The 15,284-nt window shown below is 36.8% G+C and overlaps 1 protein-coding gene across 1 annotated transcript; it reads right to left on the bottom strand.

Moving 5' to 3' along the window:
• Positions 1-13,908: 13,908 nt before the first annotated feature.
• her3 (hairy-related 3) lies at positions 13,909-14,972 on the bottom strand. The gene is made up of 4 exons (XM_067394152.1): positions 14,919-14,972; positions 14,703-14,798; positions 14,495-14,576; positions 13,909-14,384 (listed from the first exon to the last, which is right to left on the bottom strand). The coding sequence occupies exons 1-4, from the start codon at positions 14,970-14,972 to the stop codon at positions 13,909-13,911; spliced, it is 708 nt and encodes a 235-aa protein (XP_067250253.1).
• Positions 14,973-15,284: the final 312 nt, after the last annotated feature.

Genomic DNA, 15,284 nt, shown 5'->3' with positions numbered 1-15,284 from the left:
GAGAAATAATAACCAGGACACGAGCCATGTCCGTGCGTCCGTAATCTCGGATTCCGGTTTTATTTTGTCGAAACCACAGAAACACCAAAGACGCTTTAATATATTATGTGTTTTATTAGACAGATGAGCAACTGTTTGGATACATTTGTCGACAGGAATCTAATCATATTATTTAGCTAAACACGTTTAGTCTTATTGTTTAAATCTTGTTTTCTTGATTTACTGTGAGTACCATGTTTTACCATGCCTAATATGGATCTAGTTGACTGCAGTGTGCAACAAGTGTCTCATAGCAGCTGCCGAGCAAACGCACAGAGTAGCATTATAACAAATTTGAACACACAAATGTGTCTGATATTTTAAAACAGAGCTGCTTTACATCACATACGCTTGACCTGAAGAAGCAGAAACAGCGACTGCGGCATAATAAAAGCTGTTGTCGATACGTTTGACGCACTTGTCTTTCATTAGCAATCACTCCATGATTTTATATTGCTTACATTTTTAAGTGAATGGAATAGAAATATTTAAGCTAAACATTTCAATGTTAAACATTAATGTTCTAAACATTAATGTTGTGCAACATAATTATATATTATTTTACTGAATTACAGAGCTTTAATAATAAAGTTGTGGATAAAGCACCACTTTCTCAAAAAAATAAAACATTGAACATTTGAAAATAGTTCCAAATAGTAGTTTAGTTTATATTACATCTTTAATCAGCAATATAAACTAGTGATTTTGACTAAATTTGCCCCTAACAGAAAGGCTTGTAATAGAAGTCAAATGGTGTAACCGGTTACACCATTTGACATTTCAATTTAAAATCAAATTTGACAGGTATTATCATTGACACCTATGTAAGCACATGGCCTTGGTGGACATATTTCAAATGTAATTTTTAAAGTCAATACATATTTTTATAATAATGATGAATTATCAATGTATTCATGGGGTCATACCATTTGACATGTATACCTAAGAATACCTAACCATACCCTAAAAATGTCAAATTATCTCATATTTTAAAGACAGTTACTAACCTTTGCATGCAGCATTTAGTGTCACCAGGGGTCCCTCTTTGTGATATAATTTCCTGTCACATGGTTTTCTTGCACAATATTAACAAAATGGCTCCTTGAATGGTGGTTACACCACCTTGACACTTCAGGAATTTGACTTGACTCCAATGATTCCCCAAATTATTTATAATATTCAGAACAATGGGGTTAAACTTATTTTTATTTACTATTAAATTGTTCTAATGTAATATTATGCCAAACTACCTTATATGGTGTTTTATTGAGAATTTCACCTTTTTTAAACAAGATCAATTATTTGATGCTAAGTTTTTACGGTTACACCACATTGACATTTTTGCAATCAATCCCAAAATATTCTCTCAAAATTGATTAAAACCAGAAATTTTAGACTTGGTCCTCAAAAAAGAGAATGTATGTAAGTAATTTGTTAATTTATTTTGCAATTTTTACCCTTTTAAATGTAACTAAAACTATAAGGACACAAAAAAATGTCAACGTCATTGACCCTTTTATAGAATGTTATCCTAACATTTAGAAGAACATTCTGGGAACTAAAATTATACATTATAATAACGTTAGGCAATAATGTTCTAACAATGTTATCGCTAAACATTTTTAGAATGTTTTTTAGAGAATGTTATCCTAACATTTAGAAGAACATTCTGGGAACTAAAATAAAACTACCCGCTAAAAACATTATAATAACGTTAGGGAATAATGTTCTAACAATGTTATAGACCTTTTTCACACTTCCGGGTTTTTGGCTTCCGGAATGAGCCACGCAGTGTAAAAGATTTTCCGGTTACAGTGATAGATAGCCTCGATCAGAACCAGTTCGGGAATCAAAGTCGTTTTACGAATTAAATGTCTTGAAAATGTTTGAACGGTCTTGTAGAATTATTGGTGAGACTACAGAGCTCGCATTAAGAGCTAAATTTAATAAATAATTTGAAGTGATGGCGGTTAAACTGGTTATATTCTTCGTGTATGTTTGGCGCGGCTGTGCATTATCGCGCTCCATGTGCTGTAAAGACAGTGTCTGTGTCTAAACGTGCATACTATGTGACATTATTAATATTCAGTACTATTTAGGGTGGATAGTATGCACATAATGAGATGTATAAAGTGTTTTTAGCGACGTGCTGGGGAAATGATCGACTGGTAGATCCCTTATCACACAAGCCTGATCCTCTGATTCGTGAAGCAGGACTGCTCGCACCATGATATTTCTGGATATAAACACTTCAGTCATCTCTCACTCATTTTCCTGTCATCATCATCTTAAAGTGTGTATTATGCGCAACATTGTTGTGCTATTGCAACATGCAAAGACTGATAGTTGTGTACAGTGTGGTTTTGGAAATTATGTCTTAGTTTAATCATTTTAATCGATCAGGATTAACATATGCTTGAATGTGGGATGTGATGCCATATGAGACATGCTATATATTTTTTAAAACGTATTATTAAACTCACGACAATATTATGTATCTCACGACTTTATATCCCACATTAAAGTATATATTGGGAGTTAATATTTTTACTTAATAAATTATATAAATGTTCGTAGTACGTAATACGATCTGGGAAATTGCTGAATGCGTAGCTGCATAGCCTTTGCTGTATGACAGCTGGTGATATAAATCCATCTTCCGGTAAATTCGATCAACGGTCTGAGTGGCTGTATAAGCTACAAACAAGTAGAAAATAATTTATTTTTAGATTATACAAAAGCTATTTGGAAAACAGACAAAACAGAAAAGGTAAGAAGCGATATTTGAGAAAAGAGCATATCAATGTAATAGCCGTAGACGCATAGCGGAACTAACTTTACCCTGCGTCACGTGATTTCCGATTCTTGTGAAAAAGGTCTATTGCTAAACATTTTTAGAATGTTTTTTAGAGAATGTTATCCTAACTTATAGAAGAACATTCTGGGAACTAAAATAAAACTACCCGCTAAAAACGTTATAAGAACAATACATGATAATGTTCTCAGAACACTTTTAGAACAAAAAATTTCTAGCTGGGACACCGCACATAAATGATCATAAGCCAGCCATGAACTGTGCTCTCATCTATCGTGATACTGATTCGTGATCCCAGTTCTTTTATTTTTGAAACAAATTTAGCTCTCATTTCACTGGCGATATGTCCGATTATTTCAGCACAAGCATGGTCTGATTTGTGCACATTTCCCACGTTTGCACCATTAAGTTTTTGAAGAGACATTACAGCAGGGAGCTTTCTGTAGGCCATTTTTTCCTTGGCCACCATATAAGCAGATCTGAAAGACGTTGTTTCTTGCATTAAATTAGCATTTACTTCAAGTACCTTGTTTGGGAGCACATCCTTTTCCTTCATCTCCGAAATCTCAACCGCTCTTTTGTGTGCCAAACTGTCCCGATGCTTGTAAATCTTTTTCCGCAGGTTATTCTGTGACTCGCTGCTGACCTCTCCATTCATCCATTCCTCTGACAGATGTACTCCCGCTGCTCTTTCGGCGAGCAACAGGCTTTTTGCCTCCATGCATACTGTACATCCTAACTTCTGATTTTTGGAGTAGAGCCATGTATTCCTGATTCTCCACTCACTCCATTGCTTTGTTGTCCAGTTGAAAGGTGTTGCATGATCGCCTGGTCCGCTGCAGGTCGCAGCGGTGGTTTCTGGCGCCAAAGTCTCGCTATCCTCGGTGCTGGTGCTGTCACTAGCAGCAACTTTAGCGGCGGCGGCGCCGACGGTATCACCGGCAAGCTAGTTGTAGCTGGTGCGCTGTCATCACTCCTCTTCGTTTGTTTTGTAAATCCAAATTGACTGAGGTTTGGCTGCTTTCTTTTTGACATTCTTATTAGTATCCACAGAGTGTTCCAAAAAACGAATAAAGTATGTTTTGAACTTGAAGTTAAGCTAACATTCAAATACCAACTCAGTGAGAAGTTCAAGTGGTGACGTAAACGTAGTAATTTCAGTGCAGCGCCGCCACGCATGGATGGTCACAGCAGGAGACACAGCGGAAAATAGTGTTCGGAAACAGTAATGTAATGAGCGAATAAACACACAACATTGACACATTTTTAATATCATCATTTATTTCAGGAACCTTAATGTACAGAAAATCAAAATCTATATGCGACACAAAAAATGGACAGTGTTTTAGAGCTCCCCCTAAATGTCTCAAAGTAGGCTTTCAGGGGAGCCGAGCTCCCCTTAGCTCCCCCGTAATTCGAACCCTGGTTTCAAGTCTCCATTGAACTTGCTAATGCAACAAAAGTGTTGCTCCATATGGAGCGTGTCCTTCCATGCTCCTGATTGAACCTCTTCTCTCCAACAGCGGCTACAGGTGTAAGTATGGGTGAAGACAGGGGATATGTCTCCCAGCAGCCAGTTGTGGCCAAACCACCCTCTTCAGGAACATGACAAAAATTTTCCCAAAAATGTTCATGCTCGCATGCACACACACGTTGAGTTTTCATGTTTCATGAGAAAAATCTTTCTCCCCATAACGTTACCAGGACCAGGCACGTGCACACATAGACAAAAAAGGGGCTTGAGCCCCTGCCCTTTTTCTTCCTGGAGAGAAAGTGCCCTTTTTTCTGGGGTGCTTTTTTTTTTCAATAAATGAATATATATTCCTGTTTGCGCACATCTTCCGTGTCAAACAAATATATTTACTGTATAAAACAAATTAAAAAAAATTACTATATCAGGTCGGCTTTGTTGAGTTCAGATCCCTCACTCCGCGACACGCCATTCATGCCCGCACGCACGCGCGCGCGCCACGCCCCACCTCACCTCGAGTTTGCTGCTGGATGAAAACTTGTGACAACTATTCCCGCAAAAAAATGCAACTGCTGTCTGGCGATGAGAAGCGAAAAAGAAAAAAGCCCTAGATGGATCCATCCCGTGCATTTCTTTCAGGTAGGCTAGCCTATGTTCACAAACCTGAACGTTTTGTCTATTTAAGGGTTATTTATACATTTAACGCTGCATTAATAGTTTGACCACAAACACATCTGCCTGATTTGATACTAATGAAATTTATGTCATATTATAATTTCAATCATTTTATTGTGCTATGCATTGCGTTTTGAACCATGGTAAAGATATTGGTTGGGCTGTCAATACCAGAAGAGGAGCATTCCATGGACGCACATCAATGAACCGCATTATTAGACAGTTTTCTAGGATGCTTAAAACGTTTAAACCCTCGCTCTATCCACATATTCTTGTTGAATAAATTACAGTGGCTGTAGCATTTCTATCACAAAGAAGTGGCCGAATATTATTATTATTTAACTAATAATATATTTTTAATCATAGTGGCTTTGATCGTGGATTTGATCGTGCTGTGCTGTCAAACAACAAAAATCAGCAGGCTTTTGTCGTCCTCTGCAGGAATTTGTTATAATATATGATGTATTAACAGTTCAGGAAAAAAAATTCTTGATGTGTTTAAATATGCAGATTAGCTTGTTTTGGTTAATTTAGAAGAAATCTACAGATGCAAACAGACGGAGAGTAGTAGGCTTAAAACAAACTCCATCTAAATGTGTAGGGTTAGGGTTAAGTTTTCTTTCCATTAGAGTAAAAGACATGGCAGCAAAAATGTACCTTAACATTGTAAAATCTTAAAATTGTCCACTTCATGAAAGAAGTATTCCAATAACACCAAAAAATTAAAACGATTGATTGATTTGTGCAAAATAAACAAATTATTAGTGAAACTATGTCCCTCTCCTTGGTGCAGTCATTTATTCTAAATATATATAGCTACTTGAAAATAGTTGCTGTTGACTTCTCTTGTGATAAACCTAGTGAATACTAAAGAAGACCATGGTCTCTGTGTGAACTAATTATTTTGTAGAAATCTGTGGAGTATAAAACAGTTGCGTGAGTGTAAGTGAAGTCAAAGTTGTCTTAATATATTTAAGGGTTCATTATTTTTTTTAAATAAATAATTATGAGAAGTGCCCTTTTTTCCACTTGAGCCACTGCCCCCCAAAATGTCTGTGCACGTCCCTGACCAGGACCACACGTGCGTGCAAAAAAAACAAGATTCATGCTTGTTTATGGCCTGTTTGCTACAATTTGAGTGAAAATCCTCAGGTGACCACACACCCTACTTGCTAAATGAATTGCTAGATATATCTGTTCATCAAATGGAACTTTTCATTTCTTTTTTCAAATTCAACTAGTAAAAAATGTGTTAAAAAAAAAAAAAAAGGGTTAGTTCGCCCACAAATGAAAATTCTGTCATTAATTAGGCTACTCACCCTAAAGTCGTTCCACACCCGTAAGACCTTCGTTCATCTTCGGAACTCAAATTAAAATATTTTTGATAAAATCCGAGAGGTATTATGATTCGTCCATAGACAGCAATTTAACCGACACTTTCAAGGTCCAGAAAGGTACTAAAGACATCGTTAAAACAGTCGACGTGACTGCAGTGGTTCAACCTTAATTTTATGAAGGGACGAGAATAACTTTTTGTGCGCAAAAACAAAACAAAAATAACGACTTTATTCAACATTATCAACATTTACTGTAGGAGCCATGTGACTTAATTTAAAAAACTGTTCTATTGCGCTTCTGATTTGGCAGTGAAATTCGCCGATTTTGGGTGCGTAAGATGTGAAGGATTCTACGGTCCAGTTAGTATTTTCACTCAAAAATGGCGGCCGCACTACCGGAGCGGCATCTAGTGGCTGTTACCAAAAATTATCAGAGTGTCGCCTCCTGGGTTCTATACTCTTTGCTTCAACTGAGCCCAGTTTGCCAGACCCAGCCTGTTTACACTTCCTACCACAAATAAGGTGTTGGATTTTTTTATTTATTTTTAAAGCATGGTACGTTGTTGTATAGCATAACTGTGACATTTGTGACTTTTAATTATTCCCTCATCTTTTGGAGTTCAGCCATCTTTTTCCGCTCTCACTGCAGCCACAACGACCCCTATATCTCATTTAGTAGTAGTTAATGGGCAGCCAAAATGTTGCCCAGCATGAAGAGCCCTCATGACTGGGGGGAATTAGGGGAAAAAGAGACATTTCCGTTTGGAAATTTTACATTTTAGACTTTATAAAATTTTGAGTCAACAGAATAAGTATGAAAATTGATCGTATAAAATTACTCTAGTAATTATGTGTCTGATTTTTAATTTCCAACCTATTTTTGGGTTTATTTTAAGCCAGCCATATTGTAATTTTTAAACAATATTTGGGTTAAATAAAACTGCCCACGCTGGGCAAACATTTAACCCAACCGCTGGGTTTGTCCATTTTCAACCCAACTTGGGTTGTTTTTAACCCAGATTTTTTAGAGTGTACCATAGTAAGGGTGTGCATTTTTAAATAATTTATTCCCTTGCTTATTTTGACATCCATTCTATGGATTTTGACATCCATCCATCTCCGCAGCAGTTATTAGCTACTCCATCTCCTAACGTCATTCATTCATAAACACAAATTCGGGAAGAGCTTGGACCAGCTTGCCCATCTAATGTAATATATCAGTAAACCATATAATGTATAAACCGACGCATTATATAATACTACTTTAGCAGTAAGGAGTATAGTTATTCAAGAGTGAAAATTAGCTCAAGTTGCGAGTCATAGTTTACAAACGGTTTTACGTGTTGGCTACTTGAAAATGCTCTTGGGAGACATGCAGAAGAGATTAAAAAGAGACTTCCCAGCTAACACACGACGTAACAGTTACGTAATGTATTCGTACTTTTTGGTAATTTCATGACTTACTAACTGACAACGTAACTATGACGTTGCATGCCAGTAATTTCATTACCTTCAGATTACCATCTACCAACGTCGTCAGTACGACCCCCTAACGTTATAAGATTACCAAGGACGTTCCAGATACGTACTCTACACTGCAAAATTTTTCGTTGTAAATTTACAGTAAATAATTGGATAAATTTTGCATGACTTTCACAGTAAGGATTACAGCAATATACTGTGAAATATACTCACAGCAATTTACTGTAATTTTATATCTGTGATATTACAATGCATTGTTGTAAAAGCACAACTGTATACTGTAACTTCACAGCTTCAATGACAAAGCAACTACTGTGATATTACAGTACATCACTGGGGAATTACAATCTTTTGCTGTACATCATTACAACAAGGCCCTGTACTTTTACAGTGTGTACTGTGACAGTAATGTACAAGTTGACAATAATTTACTGTGAATTTACAATCATTGTACAATTAACCCCCTCCCCCCAACAAACAACTCTGAGGTAAAGTCAACGTTAGCCCAATGGCATATTTATTAACAAATAAATATTTTTCAATGTACAGCAGATGCCAAGAACTTCAAGAGTTCAAGAAATTAAACTTTCTAGTCATAAAAGCCATCTTAAAATGCAGAAAATGCAGAGAAATTGTGCAAACTTGCAATTCAACTACCTGTCTCAAAATTCAACTATTCAACTAGCTGTGTCACAATAACAGTAATGGACAGGATGGGAATGAGGCCTTCATGGCAAGATAAGAGAGCAAGGGAGAGAGTGATGAAGGAATGTCGTAAAGGGGTCAGGCGCTCCTCTCAGTCTCAAACATTATAATGAGTCCACACGCAACAGCATTGTGTAAAAATCTTGTAGTGCAAAGTTGTCTTGAAAAATTACAAAAAGAACAAGGCTACTCAAAACTGAGCCTGACAACTACCGCTGTAAAAAAAACTATGATGCCCACTCAAAGTCAATAAGTTTCCTCAAAAGGGTGCTCACATGAGGGTTCATTGTTGTCCGCTTCTTGGTCTTTGAGCCTCTTTCAGGATTGATGCCCAGGAAGCACCTGTTAATAAGCAAAGATAGTTTCAGTTTTAAATAGACTTACAGTATGTATTGCAGACAGCATTTATCAAGGTGTGCTTTTTGCTGTGCTTTTCCCCTACATCAAACCCTAATAGATTTATAATCCAAACTTGTTAGATCTTACTCTCACCATAATTGTTTTTTGCCATTTTTAGCCAAGGTGCCTCAGGCAAAGCGGTTGATTGTCTACTATAAGAGGCCATATCAACGTGCGCCGCCACTGAAATGCATCTTCACGCAATTGGCCAGTTGGTAAATTAAAACCAAATCCTGTTGAAAGTATGACAAACACATCCTTTTCAATTAAAGGTCCTTAAGAGGATGTTTTGTTTTATACATTTTTGCAATATTACTTGAAACTGTCTTTACTAACTGATAAAAGACTATTTATTAGGTGCACTGAAAGGAATGACATTAATATACAACATCTGTGCACGAGGTAGGGCCTTAAAAACATCAGCCAATCGTTTAGGCGATCATCCTGTAAACGATTGGCCCTCTGGCTTGTCAATCACTGCCATGACGTTCCTTGTGAGAGACGAGCGCGGCTGCGCACTCCAGTAACTTTCCACACTCCACAGGCGCCGCATGCAATGTTTTTGTCAGGAGACAGGAGTGACAACTGCAGATTATGAGTTACCTGCGGTGAGTCCGACATAATGAATCCACTAACACGACACAGAGAATGCCGGTGGTAAACACTCGTGTTCAAATACGAGTGTTTACGAATTTTGGGAGGCGTTCCTTCAAAGGAGGGGGGTTGTTCTTACGCATGCGCTCATTTCAAAAACTCAGTAACATTAACAGTAACCAAAGTTTCTCAGTAGACGAAAAGATCCTCTTTAGCACCTTTAAGGGCCTGAGAGCATATTGTTCTGCTTTTAAAGAAAATTTCATCTACTTCATTCAATACATTCGCATTTCGCAATACACGTTTCGAAATCATCATCACATATCCTGCCCCAAAACAAAATAAATAGCTGTGATTGGACCGGCAGGTATTTGTCAGCATAACGTGTAAAAACCCAGACTGATCTGCAGAGCGTAATTGAATGAGTTCGTGAGATCAGGATGGTCTCACCAGGCTAGCCTCAGGTACCTCGTTTGTCAGCATTTTTGACCTCAAGACAATCATTGAGTTGGAAGCATGTACTATAATGTGAATTACAAGATTAAATGTGATCTTTATAAAATACCTTTGAATGAACTCCAGCATCGAAGATCCAGCGGCAGGATACTCAAGGTTGAATACGTAATAGCTGCTGAAGAAAGCAACTACTCCGTGTAAAAAGAAAGGGTGTGGGCCCATCACGACATGTCCCTCGATGGATATAAGCCATCCAGAGGGCTTCATCATGTCACCTGAAATGAACAGATACAACATTATGCGTTATGAGCACTTTGTGATCTGCTTAAGAGACAAAGGGCTATACAAATGTAATTCTTATTATAATTATTATTATTTATTGTGGTCATGTAGATTTCTAGAATGAAAACAAAATAATGAGTTAGAAATGTTGATACTAGATCAAAGTAACATTACCTTGAATGATCAAGCAGGGGTTGCCGGGGAGTTCTGCAGTATTGACGTCCACAGCAGTGGCACATGGCTGTAACATAGTTAATACACAATAGCATGGATTTAGGATGAAGGATAAATATTGTTCATTGGTCAGAGGTAGTAAATCATGCAAGGTAAATGTTGATAATGTAATCACTCATTTTGCATTTTAAATATTTGAATAAAAAATCTTACATCAACTTCAAGCATCAAGCTCTCTTTTGGCTCTTTGAAGTACAACATTAGGAGCAGCAGGACACAGGCAGCCTTGTCAGAGTCTGGATCATAGCAGGCCAGAACATCACAGATCTTGGGGTTGTCCAGTGTTGCACAGTAATCCAGGATCTGTCCTCGTCTGTTTTGTGTGCTGAACATAGTTACACACATTCTCAGACACATGGTCACAGCCAACGAATTTACAGTTGAACATTGTGGTGCATGTTAGTCACCTACCTAATCTTTTTCTCCTCACTCTTAGCCTGACACTGAACAGGATAGTTAGCCTCACCCTCTGATGACCTGGAAAGAAAAAGGAGAAATTACACAAAGGCAACCAACAATAAGAATTTCAGTTTGAATGCAGATTATGATCATTGATCATTGTAATTTAATTTTAGCCGTTTATAGTGGTATATATATATAGTGTTTTTTTTTCTGTAGCACTTTGAGATTGCTCACTCAATGTAAAGTGCATTTACAACTTTTACAATTATTATTCATTCATATCAGGACAAGTGGGAACCCTAGTGTTAAAACCCTCCCGTTGTCGAACACGACATGAGACTAACTTACTCCAGTTAGCTCAGTCATGTTGTAATTAGGATATCCGCTGGAAAAATGTTTTTTCATGGACCGTTATTAAAGTTAAACAGCTAACTTAACGGTTAGCCCTGCTAATCTATGATAACCTTGACTAATTACAGAAATGTGCACACATAAATAGTAATGTTTGTCCCATCATTGGTTTTATAAACTTTACAAACACCAGATTTGTTTAAACGTGATAGTGACATGCAAAATTATAGCGAAACTCTCGTCATTACTAACATTACTACTATTAGCAAATGCTGTGAGAGAACTTTCAACAATTCCGGGCACTTGCTAACAAAATGTTAACTGTTGTAACGTTAACTAGGATATCCGCTGAAAAAAAAAAAAAAAAAAAAAAAAAAAAAAAAAATTAATGGACCGTTTGAATCACTAAGTTATTAAAGTTAAACAGCTAACGGTTAGCCCTGCTAATCTATGATAACCTTGACTAATTACAGAAATGTGCACGCATAAATAGTAATGTTTGTCCCATCATTGGTTTTATAAACGGTGATAGTAACATGAAAAATTATAGCGAAACTCTCGTCATTACTATTAGCAAATGCTGAGAACTTTCAACAATTCTGGGCACTTGCTAACAAAATGTGAACTGTGTCATGCGATAAACGTTTATTTGAAAGTAAATATTATAATTATATTAAAATAACATGGGTGTAAGTGCTGCAAACCAAAACCAAACAGTTCAGTTATGTCATGTGACTTCCCAGGGCATATTTCAATACAATATTTCACTGCAATACTGTTTAATGCTGTGAAATCCTTAATTTTTTTCACTGTGTTGCTGTGATACTACAGACCTTGTTGTGATATAACAGCAGGTTTTAGATTGCAAGATTTTACTGTAAAATAAGAGTTAAATGCTGTAAAATCCAAGGATACTGTAGTTTTTACAGGTATTCATTGGGATATTACAGGGAAACTTAATTACAACAAGTTACTGTAAAATAATACTGTTAATTATTGTGAAATGCTGGTAATTTCTAACAGTGTATACGTAATATATTGGTAATTCCATGACTTACTAGTAACGTAACTACAACGTTGTATGCCCATAATATTATTACCATCAAATTACCATATCACAACGTCGTCAGTACGATCTCCTAACGTTATAAGAAAACCAAGGACGTTCCAGATACGTACTCTATACGTGATATATTGGTAATTCCTAACGTAACTACAACGTTGTATGCCCATAATATTATTACCATCAAATTACCATATCACAACATCGTCAGTACGATCTCCTAACGTTATAAGAAAACCAAGGACGTTCCAGATACGTACTCTATTCGTAATATAATGGTCATTCCATGACTTACTGGCAACGTTATAGCAACGTCATGTGCTGGTAATTTCATTACCATCATTTACACATTCTTTATATGTTATTATTATCAGAATTTGCCATTTAAAATGTGTAATTAAACGTCAGACACAAGACTGAAATGTCCCTTAAGAAAAAAAAAATGTTTCTTTTCACCAAGTCAGAATATGGATAACTGCTTTTTATATATAGTGACGTGACATACAGCGCGCGCCTCCACAAATGGAGTGCGCGCCGCGCGCACAGTATGTTGACAAGAGAGTAAAGTTAATTTTTCTGAGAGAAGAATTTATTTTTCCGAGGTGACAACGAATAAATGGCTTTTATAAAAATGTATAAAGTTAACTTTGGAAAGACGCAAAACCTTTTTTTATTGTTATGTTTACGTTAGTGCTGGTGGCCGTTAGAGTTGCCATGGCAACCGGGTAAACATTCAAGCTGCTGGAGAGGACAGCGTCGGTGTTTCTCCGTGTTTCTCCTCAGTTTTATAGCAATAAAGTTCAACAACTGCGTCAGATTGGTTAAGTAACATTACCCACAGTCTACTTTAAGTACTTTTGTTAATATTTTTACCTCTGTGATTGAACGTCTGAAATATATGTTAGCAAAATGTTACGCTAGCATATGTTTTTAATGATACTGAGTGCAAAACGTCTTGAATGCTTTTATTTTATGTTTCGCTGTAGGCGGTATGTTTTTATTTATAGTTTGGGTGTATTTCATTATTTTTATTTGGATTTTTGTTCATGTTCTGTGTGTTTTTCAAAATAAATGAATTGAATTCATTTTGAGCTCTGCATTCATTGTTCACAGCTGTTGGAATAGCCTTTAAATTAGTTTGGGCAAATGAGGACATAAATTAGGTTAAACTACTGCATGTCCGCCCATGGAAAAATAAATAAATATAAAAATTACCAACTGATTACCAACACACAACCACTGATACACAACGTTGCTACGACGTCGCAGTTACTAACTGGCAACGTCACAAAGTTACGTTGTGGCAACGTATCCGGGAATTTCACTTTTCCGGTTGCCACAACGTAACTAGTTACGTCGCCATGACGAAAGTTTGGTCACCAAATTACGTTGCAGTTACGTAACAGTCACGTATTTTGGTTAGCTGGGTTGACATCTAGTCATAAACAATGTATGTTGTTCACAAATACACATATTGTTGTAGTATTTTATTCCTAAAATAGACATTCATAAAAAAATAAGATCTACATATACAGTGCATGAGAAGCAAAAAATCGAGCTAAAGTCTAAGTGTTGAAACAGTGAAATTTTAAATTGTTCATATTTACCAAGGCCGCCAATAATTATGTTTCAAAATGCAGCACTTATCAACCTTTGTATTTTTAAGACTGAAGTGCATGGTTTTGAGCTTCTTGGATCCAGACGTCCCAGCCTGTGCGTTGAATGATTGTTTGTCCATATCACAAATCTCAGTCCTCTTCGGCATAAAGCAATAATTTCTGTCTGATGTTTGCTGCACGTTGGAATAAGAAGCTTCTGTTTTAAGCGAAACATTAGGCCTATGTGATCGCCGAGGAGTACTTGTTGGTGCAAGGATCGGTGCAAGGATCAGTGCGGGGTCGCTTTCCGCAGTACTGAAATCATGAACTCTGCCGTGGTGTGGACCGCTCGTAAGATGTGTCAGCATGGTGAAACGGGAATCCCTGTTTGTGTCTGACGCGAGAAGATAATGACTGACAGAGGCGAGACAACTTCTGTAGCCAGCGTGATATTCAGCAGAGTCCAAAACTTTGGCCATTCCTGTATTCAGAGAAATCGATATTTAGTTATTTTCTCCAATAATACACTTCTTATATAGCCTATTATGTTGGAAAATTTATTAATTCTTTCAAAGTGAAGGGCACACGAACCTCTTTCGCTGTTTTGCAGATGCCTCAGATGTTTCACCGTCATTTCCAAAATGTCAGCCTTTTCCAGTTTTCGCTTGCGGATCTGAATAATGCAATAAGTAAATAAAAAAAAGATCAGTCAGATTTTGGGACAGAGATTTGATGTTGGGATTTGAATAGGCCTATAGTAAAACCACTTTAGAAGATTAAATTCATTTAAATTCCTTACATTGTTGGAACAGACGCTTTCCAGGAGGCTTTTCAGTTGATTCAAACATTTATTGATACGTGCCCTTCTTTTTTTCTCCATCAGTGGTTTAGAAACCTGAAAGACAAAATCGTTTTCTTTGATTTCAAATACAATAAATATACACAGATAATGAAGTTCTACAATTTCTTGTAAAAAAAAAAAAAAAAAAAAAAAAAACACGCTACTCATAATCACCTTTTTAACGCATTTAGTTTTTGCCGTTACCGCACAATCTGATGCTGCAGCCATTGTCATCAAATGCTCAAAGTACTTAGATACCCAGATGAATGATCAGACTTCCTTGTGTTGGAGTGAAGGAATTCTCCCTAGTATCCTGCTTTATAAAGAAAGACTCACTTAACATCTCAATGCACTGCTCACATCATTGGTGAGAAAAAAAAAGAGCATCCATTTAGTTTCTGCTGGACACCCAATCAGCATGAAGTTGCTTTTCTGGCTGTGCTTTTGTTCTCAAAAAAGAGCTTAAGGGTGACTTTGGTATTAGGCCTGCTCTACTTTATAAACCACGAGACTTCTAATTTATGCAATCAGAAGAAAAAT

The sequence above is a fragment of the Chanodichthys erythropterus genome, chromosome 9, assembly GCF_024489055.1.
Source record: "Chanodichthys erythropterus isolate Z2021 chromosome 9, ASM2448905v1, whole genome shotgun sequence".
Taxonomy (NCBI): Eukaryota; Metazoa; Chordata; class Actinopteri; order Cypriniformes; family Xenocyprididae; genus Chanodichthys; species Chanodichthys erythropterus.
The sequence above is the reverse complement of the archived record's forward strand: the minus strand, read 5'-3'. Positions and strand labels throughout refer to the sequence as shown.